At 53.8% G+C, this 23895-nt stretch overlaps 10 protein-coding genes across 10 annotated transcripts; 3 read left to right on the top strand and 7 right to left on the bottom strand.

Annotated features, from left to right (window-relative positions):
• Positions 1 to 15: 15 nt before the first annotated feature.
• On the bottom strand, positions 16 to 3786 carry ASPZODRAFT_127495 (hypothetical protein). Its single transcript, XM_022721766.1, has 8 exons — positions 3573 to 3786; positions 2939 to 3485; positions 2750 to 2876; positions 2596 to 2634; positions 2451 to 2535; positions 2350 to 2395; positions 490 to 2297; positions 16 to 426 (listed from the first exon to the last, which is right to left on the bottom strand). The coding sequence occupies exons 1-8, from the start codon at positions 3609 to 3611 to the stop codon at positions 268 to 270; spliced, it is 2850 nt and encodes a 949-aa protein (XP_022585935.1). The 5' UTR covers positions 3612 to 3786; the 3' UTR covers positions 16 to 267.
• A 186-nt stretch (positions 3787 to 3972) lies between these two features.
• ASPZODRAFT_138521 (hypothetical protein) lies at positions 3973 to 5237 on the top strand (the record flags this gene model as incomplete). The annotated part of the gene is made up of 2 exons (XM_022724470.1): positions 3973 to 4062; positions 4137 to 5237. 2 exons carry the CDS (start codon positions 3973 to 3975, stop codon positions 5235 to 5237), a joined length of 1191 nt encoding a protein of 396 aa, XP_022585936.1.
• A 274-nt stretch (positions 5238 to 5511) lies between these two features.
• Positions 5512 to 6128, bottom strand: ASPZODRAFT_138522 (hypothetical protein; the record flags this gene model as incomplete). The annotated part of the gene is made up of 2 exons (XM_022724471.1): positions 5512 to 5830; positions 5899 to 6128. 2 exons carry the CDS (start codon positions 6126 to 6128, stop codon positions 5512 to 5514), a joined length of 549 nt encoding a protein of 182 aa, XP_022585937.1.
• Positions 6129 to 6390: 262 nt separating this feature from the next.
• On the top strand, positions 6391 to 9771 carry ASPZODRAFT_127500 (hypothetical protein). Its single transcript, XM_022721767.1, has 6 exons — positions 6391 to 6876; positions 6972 to 7775; positions 7828 to 8007; positions 8080 to 8587; positions 8650 to 8870; positions 8927 to 9771. The coding sequence occupies exons 1-6, from the start codon at positions 6687 to 6689 to the stop codon at positions 9499 to 9501; spliced, it is 2478 nt and encodes an 825-aa protein (XP_022585938.1). The 5' UTR covers positions 6391 to 6686; the 3' UTR covers positions 9502 to 9771.
• A 103-nt stretch (positions 9772 to 9874) lies between these two features.
• ASPZODRAFT_12251 (hypothetical protein) lies at positions 9875 to 10322 on the bottom strand (the record flags this gene model as incomplete). Its single annotated transcript, XM_022721326.1, has 2 exons — positions 9875 to 9997; positions 10092 to 10322. The coding sequence occupies 2 exons, from the start codon at positions 10320 to 10322 to the stop codon at positions 9875 to 9877; spliced, it is 354 nt and encodes a 117-aa protein (XP_022585939.1).
• A 176-nt stretch (positions 10323 to 10498) lies between these two features.
• On the top strand, positions 10499 to 11354 carry ASPZODRAFT_127501 (hypothetical protein). The gene is made up of 2 exons (XM_022721768.1): positions 10499 to 10837; positions 10899 to 11354. The coding sequence occupies exons 1-2, from the start codon at positions 10602 to 10604 to the stop codon at positions 11311 to 11313; spliced, it is 651 nt and encodes a 216-aa protein (XP_022585940.1). The 5' UTR covers positions 10499 to 10601; the 3' UTR covers positions 11314 to 11354.
• Positions 11355 to 11493: 139 nt separating this feature from the next.
• Positions 11494 to 17718, bottom strand: ASPZODRAFT_148711 (hypothetical protein; the record flags this gene model as incomplete). Its single annotated transcript, XM_022725407.1, has 8 exons — positions 11494 to 11829; positions 11884 to 11972; positions 12036 to 12410; positions 12557 to 13685; positions 13753 to 13896; positions 14035 to 14039; positions 14793 to 17613; positions 17695 to 17718. The coding sequence occupies 8 exons, from the start codon at positions 17716 to 17718 to the stop codon at positions 11494 to 11496; spliced, it is 4923 nt and encodes a 1640-aa protein (XP_022585941.1).
• A 228-nt stretch (positions 17719 to 17946) lies between these two features.
• On the bottom strand, positions 17947 to 19422 carry ASPZODRAFT_127506 (hypothetical protein). Its single transcript, XM_022721769.1, has one exon. It carries the CDS (start codon positions 19296 to 19298, stop codon positions 18024 to 18026), a length of 1275 nt encoding a protein of 424 aa, XP_022585942.1. The 5' UTR covers positions 19299 to 19422; the 3' UTR covers positions 17947 to 18023.
• A 631-nt stretch (positions 19423 to 20053) lies between these two features.
• ASPZODRAFT_127507 (hypothetical protein) lies at positions 20054 to 20329 on the bottom strand (the record flags this gene model as incomplete). The annotated part of the gene is made up of 2 exons (XM_022721770.1): positions 20217 to 20329; positions 20054 to 20161 (listed from the first exon to the last, which is right to left on the bottom strand). Coding segments are annotated over exons 1-2 (215 nt in total), but the record flags the coding sequence as incomplete, so codon positions are not given.
• A 626-nt stretch (positions 20330 to 20955) lies between these two features.
• ASPZODRAFT_148713 (hypothetical protein) lies at positions 20956 to 23003 on the bottom strand (the record flags this gene model as incomplete). Its single annotated transcript, XM_022725408.1, has 2 exons — positions 20956 to 21117; positions 21183 to 23003. 2 exons carry the CDS (start codon positions 23001 to 23003, stop codon positions 20956 to 20958), a joined length of 1983 nt encoding a protein of 660 aa, XP_022585944.1.
• Between the last annotated feature and the right edge of the window lie 892 nt (positions 23004 to 23895).

The raw sequence follows: 23895 nt of genomic DNA on the forward strand, positions 1-23895 counted from the left end.
TCAATCTGGCCAGAGACGAGGTTTGAATATGAGAATTTTATGATAAATATAGACTATTGGAATGTGTTCCATTAAAGAGAAATAGTGTCTTGGTTTAGATAGAGCAAAGACAGGTTTTGAAGCAAAAAGGTGGGTTAATATATATCTATAGTTTCAGCTTAGAACCATTGATTGATGATACGTTTGAAATGATAGAGCTAGAGGGGAAAATTCATGACTCTGACAATCCCCCTATACTCACAGCAAACACCGCAATGGGAGAGATTATTATTGCCAGTATCTCGGCTCGTCAAACACGTGGTAGCGATGACCACGGACTCCCTGGCCTCGGAACATGGCTGGGAAGCGGCGTCCCTGGGGCACCGTCTCCTCGGGGACGCGAAGCTCATCTTCCGCCTCAGGTTCGCCAATGACGAATTTACCGACCTGCGATCCACACGTGAGTAAAAGAGAAAAAGAAAAGAAGAGAGAAGAAAAGGGGGAACATACCTGGATCTCTGTGTCGGTGATGGTATCCCGGCTCACTCGGGCGTAGCCGGTTCGCTTCAGTTTCTTGTAAAGAATGTACTCGCACCATCGGTCCCAGTCGGTGGGATCGATATCCTTCATGCCGCTCGTTTCACTGACGTAGGTGTTGTAGTTGCCTTCCAAGGGCTTGGTGACGAGGTAACTCAGCAGGATCAATGGTCGTGGTGAGTCGCCCATCAGATGGGACAGGTACTCGGTCTGGAGGCGGCGATCCTCCGGGTCTTCTTCTTGACCGGAGTGGAAAACAACCACATCTACCATTTCCCCATACATGTCGAGGGTGGCGTGGATGGCCGGTGCCAATTCACCAACGGGAGAAGGCAGCAGGTGGTGGGTTGAGTTAACGATCGGGAACTTGGAGAGAAGCGCCGAGCCCCAGGTGTGTTTGTTCGGCCCAGGGCCAAAGTCCACGTACATGCCCAGATCCTCGGCGAGGAACTGCGTAGCATCCCGGTTACCCATGATAATCCGCTGGTTATCCGACTCGAGGAGACCGATGACGTCCAGCTCGAGCTCCTTGATCACATCCCGCATCCGTCGTTCGGAGGACCACATGTTGTTGTCCAAAGCAAAGTGGATCGTCCAGATACCGACGGTGGCAACCTTGTCTTCCTTGTGGTAGGGGACGTAGTCGTTGGTTGGGAAACGCAAATACGCAATCGACACCGAAAGAAGCTGCAGAGCGGCCAGGACGTACACGTAGTAAGACTTGGTTCTCTTGCTGTTAGGATTGACTGGCTTGTGCTTTGTCGGGCCAGAGTTCGAAACAGACGCCGAGAAAACACCAGCGCCGAGAAGCAACATCATCGTGGTCATAAGCCAATCGGTATGTTCCCGGACAAGGGGACCACCTGGAACGAAAGCGTACGCAACCACCCAGACGTGGAACAGGACCAAGAACACATAAGCAAGAAATCCTAGGCCGAAGGTAACCGCGGGTGAATGGCGGACCGCAGATGAAATCAGAACCGGGGTCACAGCGAGGAGGTAGAACGTGAGCACGAGACCGCCATAAAAGCCCGTCCAGTGACTGTAACAAGTGAGGAAGGCGGCCCCGATGGACCCAAGGCCAAAGGCCGTCCAGCTTCCAGCCAAGCGTGGGTTGAAGACTCCATATACGAGCCCGGCACCCATTGCGAAGATGGTGACTGCACCATGAGGCACAGCGATGGGACCCCGAATCGGGTATCCTTCCCAGACCCAAGCGATCATGGTGCTGGAGTCAGACAAGAGAGAATGCATGGCGAAGATGAGACCTCCAATTCCAAGACCAGCCAGAACGGGAGAGCCCTTCTTGCCAGTCGAGGGAAGGTAGTCACTTCCAGGAGTTGCGGACCGCCGGGTGGAACGGAGAATGGCAAACACAGCGAGTGCAATACCTAACTTGTTCCAACCACCATTTTCGGCATGCATGATTGGCCAAATCGGATTGTTGGTTCGGCAAGCGAATTTGGCGATGCTGGACATGGTCAAACCCGCGGCCCATGCAAGGATACGAGCGTCCAGGCGAGCGGCTTGTCCTCTTTCCCCGAAGAAAGTAGCCGACCAAGCGATACATGTCGTGGAAACGGCGAAGCCGGTTACGAGCAATCGACTGGCCGGTTCTTGTACTTTATAGGCGAGCAACCCGGCCAGAGACAGGAGATGCAAAATGCGAGTGTTCTTTGTTGCAAGGGACCTGAGCCCAGGAATGGCGAGCAGGAATGGAGCGATGCAGCTCAGAAGCACCACCTCATATCCAGAGATACCCATCGACCAAAGAGGGAAGTCTAAAGATATCAGCGAGCAGCTTTTTGGGGCCTGTGAACCAATGTCACTTACACCAAATTTGAACACCCAGACTGGTAAGAATGGACCAAAAGACGAACTAATCCACCACCATCAGTCACAGTCCAAAGCAAAAAGAAGACGGCCGAATTTACCCCATTGTAGACATCAGCAGCAGCATCGGTGATCTCGGACCAGAAAAAGCCCTCGCCAAAAGTGTTGCCCACGGGCTTTCCCTTCCTAGCTACGGTGTTAATGTGTGGTCAAGGGATTTTTTGATTGATAGGATAGAAAACACACTCTTTTTCGAGAACAGCATCCGCGGTGGTCTTCAACTGTCTGTATACGGGGATTTAGAAAATGGTTCTTCTCATATCATGATCGACTCTGGCGACTGTACATCTCTTTTCTTCTCTGTGTCTTTTGCTTTTACTTTGGAAGCCACTGTACATACCCTCGACTGACGCCTTTGACATCCCGGACCACCAGCTCAAACCCTTCAAAATCAATTGCGGTAATCGCATCGAATCCCACATCAAACAGGATGAGAGACCACTCAAAAAACGCATACCGGGTGTAAGCTAAGAAAGTAAAACCGTTAGACGGAGTGTGATAAAGCTTTTTAGGTGTCGTTCGTGCTTACCGCCAGCAACCTTGTGGACTTTGTGTTGAATGAAATAATAGATCAAAGGTACCAGGGTACCGAAGAACAAGCTAGCCATGATCTTGCGATACTTCACGGCACGGCGGTTGTTGGGGCTTAGAGCCAGGCAGCCCAGAGTCCACGGCAAGGTGGCGACAAGGTAGGAAATCATGAAAATGTCATGCCAGTCATGGTCATCGGTCGAGGTTACATATGTCCAGCCTCCACACATGAGCGTGCGGAAGATTCCTGTGCCCGCCACGATCTTGGGGAGCGCCGAGTTAGGACGCGCCGTGAGGATGTACCACAGGAAGACCAGGGCAAACCGGGGACCCGACGTGATCGCAATAAAGACCTGGAAGACGGACCGCTCTGGATATCGATCGCCAATTGTTGCCGATACCGAGGGAAACCACTCGTCGGGGTAGCCGTAATGCTCGTTTTGGACGATCTTGTGGAAGTGCAGACTCATCCCGACGACAAGCGCGCTGAAGAAGGCCGCATACGCGACAACAGTATGACTCCATGAGACCCATTTGCCATTAACCTGTAATTTGCCTCATAGTCAGCACAAAAAATGCCCCCCTCCAAAAAAAAAACCCCACAAGAACGAGGGGTTTGGGGGACTTCTCACAGCCACGACGGCATCCCCATCCTTGAACTTGGGTGCCATGACGGCGCGTCACAGAAGAAAAGAATCCGTATCAATAAAATCCGACAAAAAGAAAAGGTAAAACGGGTTCTAAAGAGCGTCGAGAAAAGGAATAAAACAGTGAAAGGAACGGGATAGACAAGATCACCAACCCCTGAGAGGTTGTCAATAATACTCAAGATGGCCTTCCGTTGTTGCCAGCTCGTTCCGGCCTCCGCGGGCCGCGGACCCCTGTCTGCGCTAGACCCGATACAGCCAGGCCTTGGCGCGTGCACGTGCTCTTGAAGCTAATCTCTTTTTCAACGTGAGGAGGAGAAGGAGATAATCGAGTATTGGGCAGGCTCTTTGGGTAGAGGGCGTGTGGTGTGTTTCTGGCGCCATAATGTCTAGTGCAACGGACAAAGCTCGTTATTTCCTGGAGCAGTCGATTCCGGAGCTCAAGGAGTACGAGAGAAAAAAGATTTTCAGCAAGGTAGGCTGAGCGCGATGCGGTATTTGGAGATGGATCGAAGAAGAAAGCTGATCTGTTTTTGTGTTTCCTGACAGGATGAGCTCTCCTCGATTATCAAAAAGCGATCTGATTTCGAACACAAACTGAATTCCAGGGGATCGCAGCCGGTAGACTTTGTCCGCTATGCAGAGTACGAGATGAACCTCGACCTTTTGCGCCGGAAGCGAGTCAAGAGGCTAGGCATCAGGGCAGCAGGGTTTTCAGGACAGAGACGGATCTTCTTCATTCTCGACCGGGCGACTCGCAAGTTCCACGGAGATATTGGTCTCTGGGTCCAGTACATCGAGTATGCCCGACAGCAGAAGGCGCATAAGAAACTTTCGCAGGTCTTCACCGACGCTCTTCGCCTGCATCCTACAAACGCGGATCTCTGGACATACGCAGCCAAATACATGATCGAGGATCATGCCGATATGACCCAGGCGCGAAGCTACATGCAGCGGGGCCTGAGATTCTGCAAGCGGTCGAAGAAGTTGTGGATCGACTACGCCAAGCTGGAGCTGATCTATATCACAAAACTGGTTGCCCGACAGAAAATCCTGGGGCTTGACCAGCCGATCAAACCCGCAGCGCTGACAGCGGACACTGCCTTTGACGATCTCGACGCTGATATGATTGCGCTGCCGCAAATCACCGAGGAGGATATCAACCCCACGGCGGCTGGGGACGACGAGGTTGACGAGACGGCATTGAAGAACCTCAGCGCCACCCCTGCCCTGAGCGGTGCGATCCCGCTCGCCATCTTTGATACTGCCATGAAAACCTTCGACAACGACGACAAATTTGGGCACGAGTTCTATGACATGGTTCTTGGGTTCGCGGATATACCCTGCCTGTCCAAGATTCTGGGACACGTGGTGGAAGTTCTGCTGGCGGCCAAACCCATCAGCCATCATACGCTGATATGTTACATCCGGTTCCCCACTGTGGGCATCCGGACCGATTCTGCCGACTTCCCCCGTGCATTGGGTACTTCACTAGGCCGTCTCAAGGAGCATCGCCATGATCCGAAGCTCGCAGAAGAAGTCATCAGTTGGCTGCAACCTTTGCAACAGACCGAGGGACTGGATCCTGCGTTGCAACAAGTCATGGCTGCTACGATCCGAACGGCGGAGAAAGCCCTTCAAACGAAATGAATTGTATAGATAGGGTGGGGTTTAGTATCAGCGACACATTATCTTTGCTCGAGATCGGCGTTCAGGGCCACAAAACAAAAAGCATGGGTATATATCTAGAGGTTCTTTGTGTATGTAGTTTCATGTAATCGAGTCCATCATATCCTAGTCATCATACTTACTCCCCCGCCGACTACTTTTCTTGCTGCCCTGGGTCTTTTTCGCCTTGATACGGGCCTCGTTGGCAGCTTTTTGTCTGTCCAGCACTAGAATTAGCTCTTGATCTAGAGGAGCATCAAACAGCAGCATCAACAGCAGCATCAACAGCAGCATCAACAGCAGCATCAACATACAACTTGTGCACATGGTCTCTCTGCTCCTGGCTGGTCTCCCCCGGAATGGCATTCTTCACAGAGCTCTCCACCAGCTGGTACAGCTTCTCATAGCACGATTCCACATTGGTCGCCTGCTTCCGCGACTCGTCCGACTGGATCACCAGCGACTGGCTCCGCTCGGCCGCATACCGTGATAAACGTATTTGCGGGTGGACGATCCGGGGCAGCAGGGGAAGCAGCGAGTCGAGCGAGACACGAAGCGTCGCTTTCGAGTTCACCCTGGCAAATTAGACAATTCAAGCCATGGCAAAATAAATAAATAGAAAGAAAGGAAACATCACACGTACTTGTTCACATTCTGCCCTCCAGGGCCACTAGACCGGCTGAACGAGATCTCACATATGCTCCGTGGGATAGTCTTCGCAGTCAGCTTAGACAGCCACTCTCTGGCTACCTGGACGTCTGCTTCATCCTGGCAATCAATCACTGCTGTGCGTCTGGACGCGAAAGCTCTTCTTGTAGGAGCAATGAGATACGCAACACACCGTCCGTCCCAAAACGGGGGGAGAACTCTCATGATCCTCCGCTCCATAACACAAGAGTTTAGTACTCCGTTAGTACCTTACTCAGGAAGGTACTAGGTACGGATACAAAATAGTAAAATACCACAGACCCTTTTTTGCAGCCAAACCCGCGTAATTTAAAACATAGCCTCCTGTTTTTGACCTTACTGCTTTGGGGATCCTCCGGCGGTCTGGCCCTCGAGCTGAAGCTTTGAACTATTTGCGTTCGTGACTGACAGAATCTTCGGATCTGCTTTGCTCGCTAACATCTTCTAACAAACAACAGATAAGTCAGGAAGAAAGACGCAGCATAGAAATTTGAGAATGATTACCTGAATCCCTCTGTATTCTAGCAGTCGCTCTGCCCCTCTGCCTTAAGTACCTGGTGCGAACGCCGAACACTGACTGAACGAACAGTCGGTTCAGATCGCGCTCTGCCAGCCCCACCTTAGCTTTATTCCAGAATAAATCCTCCTTCCGGCCGCCTCCTCTTTCGCTCCCCCTCCCCAAGGGAAGGATTTTCCAGGACACCCGTGGAGTGTAGATGAATCGGCTGCTCTGCTTCAGTCTACATGACGCCCAGTCCGCCAGATGAAGCTCTTCACTTCCGTGGAAAGACTCTGACTCCCGAGAGCCCGCGCCCGCTTCATGTAGCGGAACCGACCAATATCCCGGTGCTTTTCAATCAAATGGACCCCGTCCTGAATGATACAGCACACTATAAGCAGTCGGAGTCTGACCATGGAAGTCATATGTCATCAGGTGAGGATTTGCCCAGAAGAGGGAGGAAGAGAGGAGGAGAAGAGGTGCTATGTCTTCTGTAGACAAGGAACAAGATCTAACTGTCGGGTACACAGATCCCTCCTCCCAGTTAGCCCAAGACATCTCCAACGACCCCTCCCAACCCCCCTCTGTCTTTGTCTCCTCCCTCCCTTTCTTTCCAACCGTTCCGGTGACGGCGACTGCCGACGAGCCTAGGCTGGACCTGGACCTGCCCTTCAAGACGCAGCATCGCCACTCAGAATCCCAAAACCCGCGCAATCCCGCTGCTGCCGGGGAAGAAGGCGTCGACTTCCAGAACCTCCTTGATAACCTGCCCCCTTCTTCTTCCTCGACTGCCGCCCCCGTGCTCGTGAAGAATGCCCATCAAGCAGCGGAGGACCCTGCTCTCACACCCGCTGCTGAGGAGTCTGTACATACTCCCCTAGGGCTCCCTCCTCGGCCCCCGCCCCAGAACAACTACCCCAGTGATGACTTCCATCCATATCATCCCCTCCCTGCCCCTTCTTCAACAACCAATGCACCTCCTTATCCATCCCAACAGAGTAATTACCCCCTGGCTACGACAGGCGCTCCCGGCACCTCCTCCGGGTCCAGTAGCCTACCCCCTCCCCCGGTAGCCACTTTCCAGCAGCAGCCGCAGCAGCAGCAGCAGCCTGTCCCTGCCCCAGCTGCGGGAGCCCCCGAATCCCCCAAACAAGCAAATACCAGGAGTATACGAGTGGAGCGGCTAGCAGGACGCCAGTACAAGCCGGGGGATGATGATGCACCGTGGGGGCCTGAAGTACAGAAAAAATATGACGAGTTTCTCCATGATGAGAGAATCTATGTAACAGAGGGGCTCTGGGACCGCTTTCCTCCAGGATCCAGGCTCTTTGTTGGTAAGTATATGCTGTCCACCTACTGTCTGCTTGTTTTCTGACATGATTATAGGGAACTTACCCACCGAAAGAGTGACAAAGCGGGATTTATTCCATATTTTCCATGAATTTGGCAAACTGGCTCAAATATCGATTAAACAGGCCTATGGTTTTATCCAATTCCTTGATGCATCAGCCTGCCACCAAGCACTCCTAGCAGAACAGGGTGTAGTAGTGAGGGGAAGAAAAATACGTCAGTCGTTGATCTTATTCAGATACCTCAGAACCAGAAAAAAAGGCTGACATGGACTATCTTGAGTAACAGACCTTGAGATCTCTAAACCACAGAGAAATACCAAACCTGGCGCACCACCCTCTGCTGATCCGGTAAAACCCCGACGTTCCCGATCTCCTCCGCCAAAGCGCTCCCGATCCCCAGAATACCTTCGGAATGGCCACGGCACCCGTGGCCGCGGTCAGGGCGATCGTTTTGATCGCCCGTACGAGGCAGGCCGAGCCCCGTTCGGCAACTTCCGTGATGATCCGGCGTCCCGTCGACGGGATGAATATAGACCCCCTCGTTCGCCGTCGCCACGAGGCTTCCGTGGAAGAGAGGACTATTGGCCCAGGGACAGGTCCCCTGAGAGATTCGATCGACGGGACAGAGATGGGAGAAGGCGCTCCCGGTCACCGTATGGTAGGGACAGAAGATATCGCAGTCCAAGCCCACGACCTCGAAGCGGTTATGAGGGTGACGCGGACCTACCGGTGCCTCGGCGGGCCCCCAGAGATGTTCCAGATGTGCAGATCCTGGTCCTAGAAGAAATTGACCGGTAAGTCGGGCCTTGTCTGCGTGTCATGCCCTTATGCTTTCTTTGACTTATATACGATCCAGGAACTTCCTTCTCCACGTTGAAAGCGCGTTCCGCAACCGTGGATTGAGAGTCGATACACTGACGCTGGGTCCTCGGATTCCCTTGGCTGCTGCTCTCCACCGTCAAATCGTCGAAGGTGTCCCCGCAATTGTGAAGCTTTCGCGCTCCCATCAGTATTCAAGCAAGATCTTTCTACAGACGTTTGATCGATCTGGTGGCGCAGACAACGTCCGTTCTAATGGTAAGAATGAGGACTTGCAAAACATCGACTGTTGAAACTAATACTTGAAATATCAGACTATCCTGATATCGACGCCAATGCTGCTGCCGACTTTGTACTCCGTGCCCAAGCAATGCAGCGTAGCGGTGTGCCCGTTTCGTATCCTTCTAATTTACCATTCACCATGCCCGCATTTCCACCCACACAGGCTGCTCAGCCTGTTTCAATGCCCTCCTCGCTTCCTCAACCTCCGAATATTGCCAACCTCATCGGCTCTTTGGACGGGCCTGCGCTTCATTCACTGTTAGGCGCACTTCAGCAGCAACAGCAGCGAGCAAACCCCATGCCAACGGCACAGCCGTCCCTTCCCACAACAAACTCTATACCCGGTGCAGACCTGGCCAACCTGCTAAGCAATGCAGCTCGACAGACTACTCAAATCCCACCCGTTCTTGCATCAGGCCAGCAGCAGCCGGTCCTTCACCCTCTCCCCCAGTTCCCAATGCAGGCACCGAGCGCTCCGATGATATCCGACCCGAATCTCATCTCGTTGCTTGCCAAGGGCCTAGGAGGACAACAACCGCAACAGAACCAAGGGACCAATCCCGACATCCACAACATCATGCACCAGCTGGCGAAATGGAAGCAATGAAACTCATGCCTTGTATTGTTCTCTAGGGAGCTTGGCGTTAAGATTAGAAGAGTTTGTAACCCGTCCTCCTTGCTGGTAGGATTCTTGTGATCATATTTTCTTTTCTTATAATGATGATTGAGCGATTATGATTTTCTTCTGTACCTGTTACTACTTTATAGGGCAACTAGGATCTTCTCCCACCAGGCATACTACTCCGTACACACACACACACACACACACACAGTTTGAAGTCTTGTTAATAGTAATGAGATAAACACAATTTTACAGACCGTTCCTCTCTATCTAGTAGCGTATTTGTCATGATAGTGGTATAGTAGACGCTTCATAATATAGTACAATTATCATTCTCTCCTTTTTCATCGAACGTTCTTTATTTCGGCGTCCAGCCCTGCGCTTTCAGCTCCGCAACCTTTTCCGAATCCTCCTTCTTTATCCGCTCAATAGTCTTGTCTCTATTATATTCCATGACGCGTTTCTCCTTGAAGTATTTAACCTGAAGAGAGAAGGGTTAGCTAGTGACTTGGGTTTTGCGAGGAGGGGGGTCATGGAAACAAAAAAAAAAGAAAGAAAAAAGAGGGCCAACCCACCCAAGCTCGCGCGCACGAGGACTCAAACTCGGCGATCTCCTGGCCGCACTGCCGCCGGGCCTCCTTGTCCTCCTTGATGGAATCGATGATCGAGTGTTTATCCAGACATCCGAAAAATGCGTCGCGGCCCTCCCAGCAGCGTTGGCGCGAGGATCGGTCCGGGGCGATGCGGCCGCCGTCTGTGGCTTTGGAGGATTTCTCGGTCGAGCTTGACCAGGGGAGCCAGCTCATGTTGTAGAAAGTAGACTTGAAAGTAGACTTGAAAGTAGACTTGACAGTAGACTTAGACTTGACAGTAGACCAAGTAGACTCAGGTTGTAGTACGGAGACTGAGTGGATCTAGATCGGCGGTTCTGCCAAGCCTCCCGACAACAGTTGACGGTTACTCTCGTACAGAACAGACACATCAACTACACCTACTACATACAACACCGTGTTCATTGACATAACATCCTTCTCGAGGACCTCTTTCGCTACCATTTCATTCTTCTATCTTCCGTCTTGACACCTATGCCCCGTCGGCGCCCGCTAGGAGGAGCCCGAGACCTTCCACCGCTGAAGATCATCCGCAAGATCCTCCTGCTCCAGCTCGCATACTATGGCACTGCGTCGGTGCTGATCCTCTTCACGACCGTCGTCTACGGGACGGTGTTTTCCTTCGACCTCATCCTCAGCTGGGATGCGGTCCGGGGTGATACAACCGTCGGGTGGATGTTAGGCTTGGTCTGGGTGTTGAGCAGTTTAATATGGTAAATACGAACAGACAGACTTCACGAGACCCAAAAGGATCCTGCTAATCGCTTTTATAAGTGTCATCTTTCTTCTCCTTCTCGTCTCCCGCTCGAAACTCATCCCCGACTTCGCCCTCACCATCCACTTCCTCCATCTGATCGCCACCTCGCTCTACACGCATGCCATCCCCACCAACTGGTTGTGGTGGGGGCTCCAATGTGCCAGCGCGAGCCTGATGACCTTCATGGGTATCTGGGCGTGTCGGTGGCGAGAACTCCGGCCCATCGCTTTCGGAGGGAACGGTTCTGCCTCTACTGCTCTGCAAACGGCTGCGTCTGGTGACGCCGCGAATGGTCACCCCCAGGAGGATGGGGAGCATGAGTCGTTTACTCTCTCGCGGGGGCGCGGGCGTGGTAGAAATCTTCATGATGGGGGTGGCGAGTACGAAATGGTCCAGATGAAGGAGGAGACGGGGAGCAATGCTGTTTGATTTTGAAACGAAGACGACATGATCTTTTTTTTTTCTTTTTAGGATTATACCCTATTGCATCTGTACAGATGGCGTTATTTTCTTCCTTTTATATATTCCAATAGACATGTTAGGATTGTTAATAATACTGGTTATTATTGATTACGATTATAACTATATACTACCTACTATATACACTTACTACCGCCCCCTCCGTCGGCCATCGCCCTGCCCAAAATTATTCGGAACTCGTAGCAGAGGGTTTGCTCCAGAGAGTCCGCCACCCATCGATCCACCGCTGGCGCTGCCGCCGCCTTTCTTTGGCTGAGTGAGCAACGCCCACACTTCAGCCATGCCCGCCCGTCGGGCAGGGAGCATGCTGTACTGCATGCTGTACAGGTTGCGCCGGTGGATGGGCGGGACGAAGCGGCCGGTGATCAGGCGGAAGATAACGCGCGGGGCGAGGTAGTGCTTGCGCAGCCGATGGCCTAGCTGGAAGTATTGGTCGAACATGGCGCGGAGGGGGAGAGGAATAGACTTGTAAAGAATTAGCACTGGAATGACCTCAATAATAGATGGATTATAACGTACTTCAAGGTGAATGTATGAGACTGTAGAGGGCGAGTCGGTGGTGGAAAGGGATTTGCTGTGTTCGTCTCGAAGCTCGAACAGAATTCCTCCTAGAGATGTGTGAGTTCGGTGGATATAGAGGTGATCACTAAGAGGAAAAAAGATATACATACCTGGCAATCGACGAGAGTCCTTGACTCGAAGCATCAAGGCAAACAAGGGGAAATGGTTCAAGATAGCCTGACAGGTATCGAACATGGCTTTCAGCGAGATGATCAGCATCCGCGCAGAGGCAAATGCAAGGTAGAACACGATGACGGTCGGGAGGAGGAAGAAGAGCACGGTGAATAGAATGGTGCCGAGGAGCAGCTGGTCGAGATCATAGTCGCACGAGTCGATCCGGTTGCGCAGCACGTTGCGTTTCTTGCCACGAAACAGATGGAACAGCGATATGATGATACTCAGCTGCCAGTTGAAGATTCTCGCAGAGGCGATGTAGAAAGAGTAGATGTGGACGGTGAGAATGGACAGGAGGTCCGAGAATAGAGCTATGGGCATGCTGGCCCCGGCGAAGCTCGAACATCCCACGACGTATATTACGTGGGGGAGATATGGCTGCAGATTTGCAATGCATGCTACGGGCGTTAGAAGAGGAGCTTGAGAAAAATAAAACAAAATAAATAAATAAACATACCTGCCCAATTTTCAATGACCCAGAGAAAAAGGTCACCCAGGAAAGCAGCCAGCTCATTGTTGAGCTTCAGGCCGGCCGGCCAGTCCATCAACCAAGAGATGGTGCGTTGCAGCCCCTCGACCGTCCAGCCGGTCAGGATAGCGTTGATCTGATACGCGACCCAGTTGGCGTTATCGATGATATACGAGCCCAGGGCAATGCCGATGATCACATCGTTAGCGACGAGCCAGAGGCTGTTGTAGAATCGGATGTACTCCGGATGACTGGTGGTCACGCTTTCCCAATTGTCCTTGCGCTGGCGCAACTTGGCATACTGGATTGGCCAGTAGCAAAACTGCTGGAGCCGGATATCGACCTGCTGGGCGGTGGCGGAGATATCCTTGAGCGCGGCGGCGTCCGGGCGTGCGCGCCACTCGAGAATCTGCAGGACGACTTCGGCGATCGAGCGATGGCCCACGAGGCCAATGACGAAGACGCGGGTGATGACCGGCCAGATCCACTGCCAGAAGACGTACGAGACACCCAGGACAAACATGTCCCACAGAGTCGAGGCGGATTCCACGACGCGCTCGCCCACGCTCATGCTCCGTTTCACGCGCGTGCCGATGAGGTGGCTGTTCTTGTCCATCAGCTTGCCCATCTCGTACGCGCAGTTCACCTGGTTGATGATCAGGGGCAGGGCCTGCTCCTTCTGTGAGGGCATGTGCTTGATCACGGTGTGCAGCTTGAGCTTCTCGACCAGCTTCCGGGCCCGTGCCTTGTCCAGTTCTTCCCCCGTGTCGATGGTATCCACGACGGCGCCGCGTTCGGCGGCCACCTTGTCTCCCAGGGCCAACGAGATGGGATTCAAGGACATGTACTCCATTCGAGTCGGGTGCGGGCGGTGGAACATGATCACCTGGACGGAGATGTTGGCCTCGGGAGGGCAAAAGATGCGAGGAACTTTGGAAGAAGGGCTGGTGGTCACGTAGAGATGCGAGGTACTGAACATTGCCGGGGTCTCCTTCGGATTCGTCGAGCCGAGGACATGCATTGCGGATCTCCCGCACAGCGTGAAGATGCGCACAATCGGATGCGGGCTATTTCGAAACAGAATACCTGCTCGGAGCGCATTGTCTACATTCCGAGGCTAACAGAATCAATATCTCTACCCTCGCAGCACAGAAAGAAAAAAAAAAAAAAAAAAAAAAACATACCTCGACATCCTCAAGGACAGTGAGCACAAAAAGATCGAGCTCCGAGTTACGCCATCCGACAATCACCCCCGGCGACGAGGACCGGGACAGGTCGTACGGCCAGAACACCCGCAACAACCCATCGCTCACCAGCATGTTGTCATCCTTTCACCCACTTCTCAACTAGAACGAGCCCCGACGGCGTAGTTGTTCCCGAGCAGAGATTCCTTGCGTGACAGAGCGCGGATGCTAAGGTAGTCAGGAATTGATTCAGCAGGGGGGGGAGGGACAGGGGAAACGTACCGTCTCTCCCTCCTGGGACGCAATATGATGGATCGGAAGCACGAGAAGGAAAAAGAAGACCGAAAGCAGGACGAAGCCTTTAGCAGTTCGCGTCTAGTCAGATTAGCCATCCTCCTTCTCGACTTCCTAACGAGGGCGGGAAAGGAGACTCGAGACTCCAACGTACCACAACCCCGTGGTCCCATGCGAATATGGCCAGTTCGTATAAACGAGTGACAAGATCCCACCGCGCGGTGATATACCCCGCTACAAAGATCCCAAGCGTGATGGAGAAAGGGTGCATGAATTAGAGCGAGTCCGCGTTTTGTCCATCGGCCAGAACGGGGGCGTGGAGGGGTAGGCGTTCGAGGGCGTCGACGCGAGGAAAATAAGCAGAAGCAGAAGCAAATGCAGAAGCGGAAGCGGAAGCGGAATGATAATGCTGTGGATAGCAATTTCTCCGTCTGCTATTGTCGGTATTCAGATCGCATGGATCCAGACAGTCATTGATGGGCTGAACGCAGAGCTGTTTGGCGTTTCTTCCAGGCTGAGCGTCAGACAGCGTCTAGACCGCACGTGACTTTATAGTCACTTTGAGTCTTTGACTTTATAGTAAATAATACTATTTACAGGTAATTGAATAAGTGATTGTATAATTATTTATTGAATGGTTTATTGAAGTAGGTAGTCGATTAAATTAATATCAGCGCCAAACACCGGTTCAAGCCCGTACCCGAAAGAATCAATCCATCACGCAAGGCTTCACAAGGCCTGGATACTCTGGAAGACCTTGTTGGCTCGCAGTTTGTCGTCCGCCTGGACCAGATCGCGCATCGCCTGCCGTTTCTGCTCGGCCGTGAGGGTCTTGCCGGGGGCTTCGATCTCTGCCTTCCACTTGAGCAGCATCGCTTTCACCAGGGCGTTTCCTTCTTCGATCTCTTCCTGCGAGTACTCGTCCAGGGAGGGTCCCTTTTGTGCCTCCGAAGAGGAGGAGGAGGAGGTGAAGTCCTCGAGTTCTTCCGCCTTCTGCCGAGCCATATTGACGACCTTGTCTGGGAAGCGAACCAGTTCTGCAACGTGGATGCCAAACGATTGATCGCAGATGCCCGGTTCCACACGATAGAGCAGAGTCACCTGGCGTTTCTTCGTCTTGGCGTCATCTTCAGAGGGAGTAATAGTGGTCTCGGTGCCGTCGCCGATAAAGGCTACGACGTGAAGGTTCTTGACGGATTGTGGGTACCGGTCCGCGAGAGCTGTGAGTTCGTGGAAGTGGGTTGCAAAGAGGCCGAAGCAGCGGATCTCGGTGACGATGTGTTCGGAGATGGCCCAGGCGAGGCCGAAGCCGTCATAGGTGCTGGTGCCGCGGCCCAGCTCGTCGATGATGATCAGGGACTCGGAGGTGGCGGACTTGAGGATGTTGGCGGTCTCGAGCATCTCGGCCATAAAGGTCGAGACGCCCTTGAGCTGCGAGTCGCTGGCGCCGACACGGGCCAGAATGCAGTCAAAAATGGTCAGCTCGGCTTCAGAGCAGGGCACGAAGCAGCCTGTCTGTGCCATTAGGGCGATCACGCCGATCTGCCGGATGTAGGTGGACTTGCCGCCCATGTTGGGCCCGGTGATGATCAGGAAGGACGAGTCGTCACGGACCAGGGCGACGTCATTGGTGATGAAGGAGATGTCATCCTGCATCTCCATGCAAGGGTGGCGCGCCTCCTTCAGGATGGTACTGCCCGTCCCGCGCGGGTGCATCTTGGGCCGGACGTAGGCCGTCGGGGCATGCACCGCCGCATGTGCAAAGCTCACAATCACATCCAGGTGCGCCAGCACACCGGCGAGCTGTTCGAGCACGGGGCAGTACGAGGCCGCCACGTTGACGACTTCACTCACGAGGCCCGTCTGCGTGCGGTTGTAGTTGGAGGAGAGCTGGTCGTGCTCGCGGCGCAGCGACTGCATGGCCGAGGTGGTGAAATAGACGCCGTTCTTCTGTGTCGAACACTCCTGGTAGCCCTTCTTGTTGCGGATGCAGCCGGCCTCGGTGCGGGTCAGTCGAAAGCACCAGCCGTGGACGCGATGGTTTTCGAGAAACAGTTTCTTCTCCATGTCCTGGTTGAGATCCTTGGCGACACGGCGGTGCTCGGCGTCCATGTCATACTTGAGCTTGTCTAGCTTCTTGCGAATGATGCGCAAGCTATCGTCGAATTCGGGCTTGATGATAAACTCATGGTTCTCCAGCGCATCCAGGTCGACGGTGGTCTCGACCATCTCCTCCAAGCGGGCCAGGCTATCGGAGTGGGCACGCAACTTGGCGGCGTATTCCGTCTCCAGCGGGGCCTGGTACTGCTCGTCCATGACGTTCTCCAAGGTGTTGACAAACCCGGGCAGGCGGATGGCAACCTGGTACGCCCGCACCACATCCTCGAGGTTGGCCTGCTTGCGTTGAAATCGTTTGGCGAGGCGGTACAGGTCCGGGATGGCGCGCAGGTGCTCCTCCTGCATGGTCTGGCGCAGTTCCGTGTCGACGACAAAGGCCTCGACCAGCTGCTGGCGCTTCTCGATCTCGGCGAGATCCATGAGCGGCTGCTTCAGCCACTGGGCCAGCAGGCGCGCCCCCACAGGCGTCTTGCAGTGGTTCAGCAGGCCGTACAGGCTCATGCTTTTCGCGCCGTCGCGCGGGCCCGGCATGAGGTTCAGGGCGCGCAACGCGGCCGAGTCGAGCTTCATATACTGCGACAGATCATGCTGGTACAGGCGGTACTGGCCGAAATTTGACGGATCCGCCATGGCACCCAGGTACTTGATCAAGGCCGCTGCCGCGCCCATGGCCAGCTTCAGCTCCGTCTGCGGCAGGGAGCCCACAGCACGCTCATCACGCAGCAGGCGCGTCAGGTCCTGCTCGATATCCCGCGTCCCAAACTCCGCCACCGGCCGCTCCGAGATGGCAATCCCGCAGCTGTCCGCGATAGCCCGTAATTTCGCCAGCTCGACGTCCTTGCGTGCCGCATCCGCCTGCACCAGACACTCCTTGACCCCGAGCTGAATGACCAACGACTCAAAGTTCGAGTAGATGTCGTTATCCAGGAACTCGCTGACCCCCAACTCCCGCACGCTCGCATCCGCAAAACACACCCCGACGCTACGCGCCTCCCCAGCCCTCGCCGTGACCTTCACCGCCAGGATCGTCGGCGCAGACTCCATCATCATCATCGTCGCCCCCAACCCGCCCACACTGCCCAGCTCCTCCTCCACATCCTGCAGATTGCCCGGACTGGCCTGTTTCACCCGTTTCCACGACCCCTTCCCACCCCCTGAGGACCCAGGCCCCCAGATCTCCACCCGCTTGTTGAGTCGGAAGAGCGCCTCCCGCAGAAAGTTCCGGAACACAGTCACGCTCATCGTAACCGAGGGTAACCCGCCGCTCTCGCTGCGGCCTAAATTCCGCAGCACAGAGGTCGTCTTGTATACTGTCCGGGCAATGAACTCTGCATCCCGCCCGTGAGCAGAATACCAGTCGCCCCGGTCGAAGACGCGTAACGTCTCATCGTTGGTGTCTCCTCCTGCTATCGAGCGGAAGAACCGGATGAATCCGACCTCGTCGTCCACCTAGCCAGTCAGTTAGTTAATCATATTCTCACTATCTCCTCATTCTGTCACTCATTCAGCAGCAGGATTATACTGTACTACCTTCAAGTCGGGTCGAGAAGCCATGTTGTTGTGGTGTGAGAGTCGTGATCTTCGCTGTTGCAAAGACTTGAGCGCGTCGCCACGCGGTCACATGATACCGCGTCGCGTCAATTAACGAGTACGGACTCAAACTCAGAGTATAAGAAAGAACAGACAGTTGTAGAGCATTATTAAGTATTAGTATTATACTACATTATTAAGTATTGTATTATACTACGTACAAGTACTAATATTATGAAGTTGATAAATTAAGGTAGAATTCTTACGCTATGCTATGCTAACGCTAGGTATACAACAAACGGGTATAGTTATTCAAAAGGAAAAAAAAATTATACAGCCTCGTATCCAATCTTCATCTGGGCAACCTTGGCGCCGATATCCCTCGGGGAGACGTCGCTACACGACTTCAAGACGACGGACTTGACGTGACGGACGGTGACGAGGGCGACCCAATGCCCCGCGACGTCTAGGCGGGCGAGGATTTCCACACACTTTTCGACCTCGTCGCGCGAGATGGGGTTGCGGAGCGAGTCCTGGGCATGCTGGACGACCATCTCCAGCTGGAAGGGTTTGCGCTGGACGACCGAGGAGCCCGGCAGGGGCGTAGGTCGCAGGAGGGCCAGGACGGCGACGACCTCTTCGACTCGCTGGGCGGCGGCACGGCACAGCAGGGCATCCTTGGACGGCGGGGCGGGGAGCTTCGACTGCAGCAGCTCCTTGCTCTTGATGCGGCTCATCAGGCTCTGGCGGCGGTCGGTGGTGGTGTCGAGCGGTTTGGGGCCCACGGGCTGGTCGGCCTGGGCACGCAGCTGCTCCGTCTTTGCTCTGATGATGCCGCCCTTGAGGTCCTGCAGTCGCTGCTGGCCTTTGCGAAAGGATGTCAGCGGGGTGAGCGATTCGTGAACGGGCGCCAGGCCTAGGGTCGAGGAGATGTCGTCTGAGCAATCCGTTTCTTGTTCCCTCCTCCTCCTCCTCCATATGGAATCGGAAATCTCTTCAAACCGCTCCTGCAGGGTGTCTTCGTCAAACCAATCTTTGGCGGTGCTCTCCTTGTGCAACACCCGCTCCAAGCAGATTTTTCCCAGCCCGTAGTTGGCGATACGATAGCCCAAACACCGCTCCGACGCAGTCTCGTCCTGACTCCACACCCAGACCAGCCGCTGGACATCCTTGACGACGACTTTCCGCTTCCGCCAGATCCTAGTCACGCTGCCGAGCAAGTCTGCGAGGTCGACGGGGGCGGAGCGACCGCGTTGTGCGAAATGGATGGTCAGGGCTTTGAGGAAGGCGGCATGAAGGTTCTGCAGGTCGAGTAGGGAGGGAGGGTAGGTTTTTTCCTTTAGTAGTGGTGACAGCAAGGGTGACGGTGACGGTGACGGTGACGATGACTCTGGAACGATGGTTTTCGTGCTTTCCTCAGGCGTCGCCGAGACACTGAATTTCAACGTCTTGGGAGAGACACAGTCTTCGCAACTTCCCAGCTCGTTCAGCTTCCTCTTCTTCGACGGCGAGATGGGCAGCAGCGCGGTCTTGCCCTGGGCCTGGGCTCTGACGCCTGGCTTGGTCGCTCTTGCAAAATTCTGGATGGCGGTTTGGCGGGCCATGGCGATACTGAATAAATTAATACTGTCACTTGACTGAAGTCAATAATTGTAGACTAATTGTAACTGTAACTGAAACTGTAACTGTAACTGTAGACTGTAGACTGTAGACTGTAGACTGTAGACTGTAGACTGAATGAATCCTTGAGTCCCACAAGAAAACTCCTTGTACGCGACGCGTCGCGCAGTATTACACTAAGAATAGAACAATAATACAATAGATAGTAGAATAGAATATCTAGAAAAATCGAATAGATAATAGAAAAGAATATCTAATGAAATCGAATAGATAATAGAAAAGAATATCGAATATAATAGAATAGTATAATAAAATAATTACAAATGTTGTCCAGCAACGAGGAATGTAGCATACTAGAATACCTAGTATCCTCGTGAGTTCCTATCATACTCTTCCTAATACTATACTACTCACTTATACTCACTATACTCACTATACTCACTATACTCACTATACTCTGTAATATTCACTTATAATACTAAGGTATCTGCTCACTTCTTAAACCACCCCGAGACCGTCTCCTTGGCTTCCCCCGCCTTCTCTTCCACCTTTCGATCCACCTCATCCACACTCGCCCCAACCCTCGCCGCAGCATCGCGTCTCATCCGATCAATCTTATTGATTCCTTCTTCTGTTTTGGACCGGAGTTCGTTGACCTATACTTATCAACCTTGGATTCATTTCGAAAGACGAACAATCGAAAGATGAAAGACAAAAAATGAAATATAAATAAATACCTTCTCATCGAACGCTTCCACATTCCGTCCCACCTCCCTCCCTACCTCTTGGCCTTTTTTCTCCGCTTCAGAGGTGGTGGGTAACTTGTCGCGTGCTTTCTGGACGTCATCTACTAACTTAGCATTATATCTTTCATATAGTAAGCTCATAAAGTAAGGACGTACGTTTCGCTTCTTGTCGTGCGCCTTGGGGATCTCCTCCCGCCCGGTACAGGTAATACCCTCCGGCGCCGGCGAGGGTGAGACCCAGATACAGGGGGACTCTGTTTGGCATGTTTCTCTGAGTGAGTGGGATTGAAGATAGGATAAATAGGTACTGTGAATGATTGTAGGAGTAGGAAGTGAGGAAGTGATATAAGTATGGAGTTGGAGTGGTGGCCGGTTTTAGGTGGCGATGACGTCGTCCAGTACAAGGTGGTACTCCGGACTCCTGGTACTCCTGGTACTCCTGGTACTACCTTAACTTTACCTTGGTCAAAGTGCAAGAATTCAGGGTTAAGCTTTTCATAGATTACTCTACATCTTGTGACAGTCTTAAGAGTAATAATCGTAATACTGAATATAGCTACCTAGGTAGGTCTTTATTCACCGAACAGCCGCCGAAACCCACGACCAATAGAGGAAACTCCATATGTCCAAGCCCTTGTGGATCATCGACTGAGGCCAGGGGTATCTCCGGAATTGAGCCGTGCAACGCCACGCATGCATACGTACATGAAAGACAATGAAAGACCAACAGGAAACAGAACCAACGGCCCCTAGGGGCCTATAGAACACGTCAATCATCAAGTCGTCACTTCGTTAGCTAAAGGAGTAAACAATCCAAGTCAAGTATCAAGTGAGGTAAGAATAAAGAGAAGAATAAAGAAGAGAGAGAAGAAGAAGAAGAAGAAGAAGAAAAAGGCTAAGCAAAGAACTTGGTCGCGCCCTTGTTCTCGCTTGTCGCAACCGCAACAAGCGCCTCCAGTCGGCCCATATCATGTCCGCGCGAGGACGAGTTGTAGTAGTCTGTCCGCGCCTCGGGCGCGTTGGCGGGGTAGTTATTCGAATGAGAAAGGGGGCAGACCTAAAGCATTAGTGAGAGTATAAGTGAAAAGGGAAAAAAAAAAAAAAAAAAAAAAAAAAACTTACTGTTTGATCAGGAAGAGGATGCGGCTCAATGTAGCCGCTGCTGTGGACAATCGCCGGGTGGTACTCGAGAGATGCCGTCGAAGGCGTATGCACGCCCTCACTGCTGCTGGAATCTTCCGGGGAGGTGCGGGGAGCGTGCGAACTCGAGTGGGGGCGTTGACCGGTAGAATCGAGGCCGTTGGTCATCGAGGAGGAGGCCACCGAGGACGAGTGGCGATGATGTTGAGGATGGTAGGATGATGATGGGCGGGATCCGACATTCTGGATCTCGGCGATGGTCTGCTGGCTCCAGTGCGAGGCGTCGCGCTGCTGCTGCTGCTGCAGGGGTCGGTCTCGTAGGTCCAATCCGGTGAGGTTGGTATGTAGGGTCATGTCCCACGACAGATGGCCGCGTCGATGCCCAGGGCCTGAGATCGGGGGTGGGGGACGGACTGCAGGTGGTTGATAGGATGACGACACGGTTCCGAATCCACGGGGCTGCACCTCAAGTGCCAGGGGGCTTTGTTTTCGCAGTGGAGGGGTCAGAGACCGTTGCTGCTGTTGTTGTTGTTGTTGCTGAGAGATCACCTTGTCAAAACTCTCAATGCCTGGGAGTCGCGGCGGTTGTTGGTCCGAGTTGGAGTTGGCGCCAAACGCGGGCTGGAGGACGGTCTCTGGGGTCTGGTACTGGTTGAGCCCACTGGTGGCCGGTCGACTATAAGTCGAATAGGTGGACGGATGCCAGGTACGTCGCCGCATCTCGGCCTCGGTTGGAGTCAGAGCGGTGATGGTGGACTCCTCGCGCGAGTGGGAATAGTTGGAACTGGTGGGGCTGGCGTAGACACCGCCATTCAACTGTGCTGTCGTCGTTGAGCCAGCATATCCCGGAGGGTAGGCGGAGGCGGCAGCAGCAGCAGCAGCAGCAGCAGCAGCAGCAGTAGTGGGGGGTTGGGGATTGTTGTGAAGGTGTTGGGGTTGAAACTGTTGCTGCTGGTGGTGGTGAAGGTGGAGGTGATGTGGGGAGAAAGGATTCGTGCCACTAGGCACGGAGAGACGACGGGCGGCCGTCTTGCCATCCCAGAAGCCGGCGGCGGACATGGGAGAGGCGAAGTTGGGACTCCCTCCGCCGGCCGAGAAAAAGTGGGAGGGAGTGTAGGGGGAGCCGACGACGGCGGCGGGGGGCCCGCGGATCTGGCTGGGGGGGGTACTGGGGGGTTCGCCCAAGGGATCGAGGGCAGCGAGGCGGGCGCGGGCACTTCCATCGTTGGCCATGATCAGGGGAGGTGGTCGACGACGGATTTCCGGCGGCTGACTGAAGGTGGAGGCGGTCGAGGCGATACTGGAGGTGGATAGATTGCGACTGTGGCCACGACTGTGGGTACCCTGACTGCCCGCCGTGCCGGCTCGGGCGCGACCCTGAGGGCGGACGCGGTCGGTGCGGATCTGGCGCTGGAAGCGGGTGCCCGTGGCGGCGAGCGAGTCGCCGGGGATCTCCTCGTTCACATGGACGGTCTGGGCATGCTGTCGCAGGTTATCCAGGCGGGAGAAGCGGCGCGAGCAGTGACACTGGAAGGGACGTTCACCGGTGTGTTTGCGGATGTGCCGAGCCAAATGCTCGCTGCGAGTGAAGCTCAGGTTGCAGGGGGGGAAGTCGGTACAGAAGAAGCGTTGTCCTTTCTTCTTCTTGGATGGAGGAGCGGTGGCGCCGCCGCCGCCGCCGCCGCCGCCGCCGTTCTCGGCCTCGTTGTCGGTGGCATCCTGGTCGATATCAGAGTCGCCTGCTGTCCTGATGTCATCACCCACCGAGGGAGGACTGCGGTGCTTGCTAGACAAAGGGGGCATGTCGTCGAGACTACCGTTCGACAGCCGATGGGTATCTTTCGGGTCTGGACGGGGGGTCGGCGGTGCGGGGGCATCATCCATGATGCGGTCCTGAGAAGAAGAAGGAGGAGGAGGGGAAGAAGAAGAAGCAGCGGGCATATTGTTCACGGGTAGGAAGGCTGACATAGTCGCCGATGGATTCGGCGGCCACGAGGTTCCTTTTTTCCCACCCGGAGGAAGCAATAGAAGCTGTGATCTTGGGTGTACTCGGTCGACTGCAGTAGCAGTGGCAAAAAAAAACCCACGGTGGTGGGTGTTGTTGGGAGGAGAGGTGGTCAGGGGTCAGATGTCGCGCGGGCAGTCTTGAATTAGAAAAAAAAAAACCAGTCAGTAATTTTGGAGCCAGGAACCAAGAGAATGAACTGGCTTGCACGTACCAGCCCGATGAGATTTCGGATGATGGAGATGGAAGCCTAGTGGACAGCCGAGGGCGTGAGGCGACCGATGACGAGACCCTCCGCACGGTGGGATGGCGGTGGGTGGACAGGGGAGCGAGCCGATCAACCGTACAGGGGCATGTCTCAGCGAGAGGAGATGCGCTCGACGTGATGGCGACGAGTCAAGCAACGGAAAGAGTCTCGAGTCGAGTCAAGACAAGCCGAATCCGAGCTTTTAATTCGAGTCTTTTTTGAGGTTGGAGTCGGCTGAGATCGCACAGACGTTCCGCCGGGGCCGAGCCAAGAAGTGAAATAGAGTAGAAATAATAAGAAAAGAGTAGAGGGTAGGTAAGTCCAGTGGAGTGACAAAATATATATATATATATATATAAGTCGAGAAGACAAGGTTGTACGTAAAATAAAAGTCAAGTAAAGGTAAACGAATCGAATGGAAGAAAAGGAGCGTTGGTGAGATC

Source organism: Penicilliopsis zonata (genome assembly GCF_001890105.1).
Source record: "Penicilliopsis zonata CBS 506.65 unplaced genomic scaffold ASPZOscaffold_1, whole genome shotgun sequence".
Lineage (NCBI taxonomy): Eukaryota > Fungi > Ascomycota > Eurotiomycetes > Eurotiales > Aspergillaceae > Penicilliopsis > Penicilliopsis zonata.

Excerpts from the sequence above, each read along its gene's own strand:
- ASPZODRAFT_127501 (XM_022721768.1), top strand. The coding sequence starts at position 10,602 with ATGCCCCGTCGGCGCCCGCTAGGAGGAGCCCGAGACCTTCCACCGCTG. Across the intron at positions 10,838-10,898 it reads TGGGTGTTGAGCAGTTTAAT|AAGTGTCATCTTTCTTCTCC; the intron begins ATGGTAAATACG and ends AATCGCTTTTAT.
- ASPZODRAFT_127506 (XM_022721769.1), bottom strand. The coding sequence starts at position 19,298 with ATGGCCCGCCAAACCGCCATCCAGAATTTTGCAAGAGCGACCAAGCCA.
- ASPZODRAFT_127500 (XM_022721767.1), top strand. The coding sequence starts at position 6,687 with ATGACGCCCAGTCCGCCAGATGAAGCTCTTCACTTCCGTGGAAAGACT. Across the intron at positions 6,877-6,971 it reads TGGAAGTCATATGTCATCAG|ATCCCTCCTCCCAGTTAGCC; the intron begins GTGAGGATTTGC and ends TCGGGTACACAG. Across the intron at positions 8,871-8,926 it reads AGACAACGTCCGTTCTAATG|ACTATCCTGATATCGACGCC; the intron begins GTAAGAATGAGG and ends TTGAAATATCAG.
- ASPZODRAFT_127495 (XM_022721766.1), bottom strand. The coding sequence starts at position 3,611 with ATGGCACCCAAGTTCAAGGATGGGGATGCCGTCGTGGCT. Across the intron at positions 3,486-3,572 it reads ATGGGGATGCCGTCGTGGCT|GTTAATGGCAAATGGGTCTC; the intron begins GTGAGAAGTCCC and ends GGCAAATTACAG. Across the intron at positions 2,635-2,749 it reads GTCAAAGGCGTCAGTCGAGG|ACAGTTGAAGACCACCGCGG; the intron begins GTATGTACAGTG and ends CCCCGTATACAG.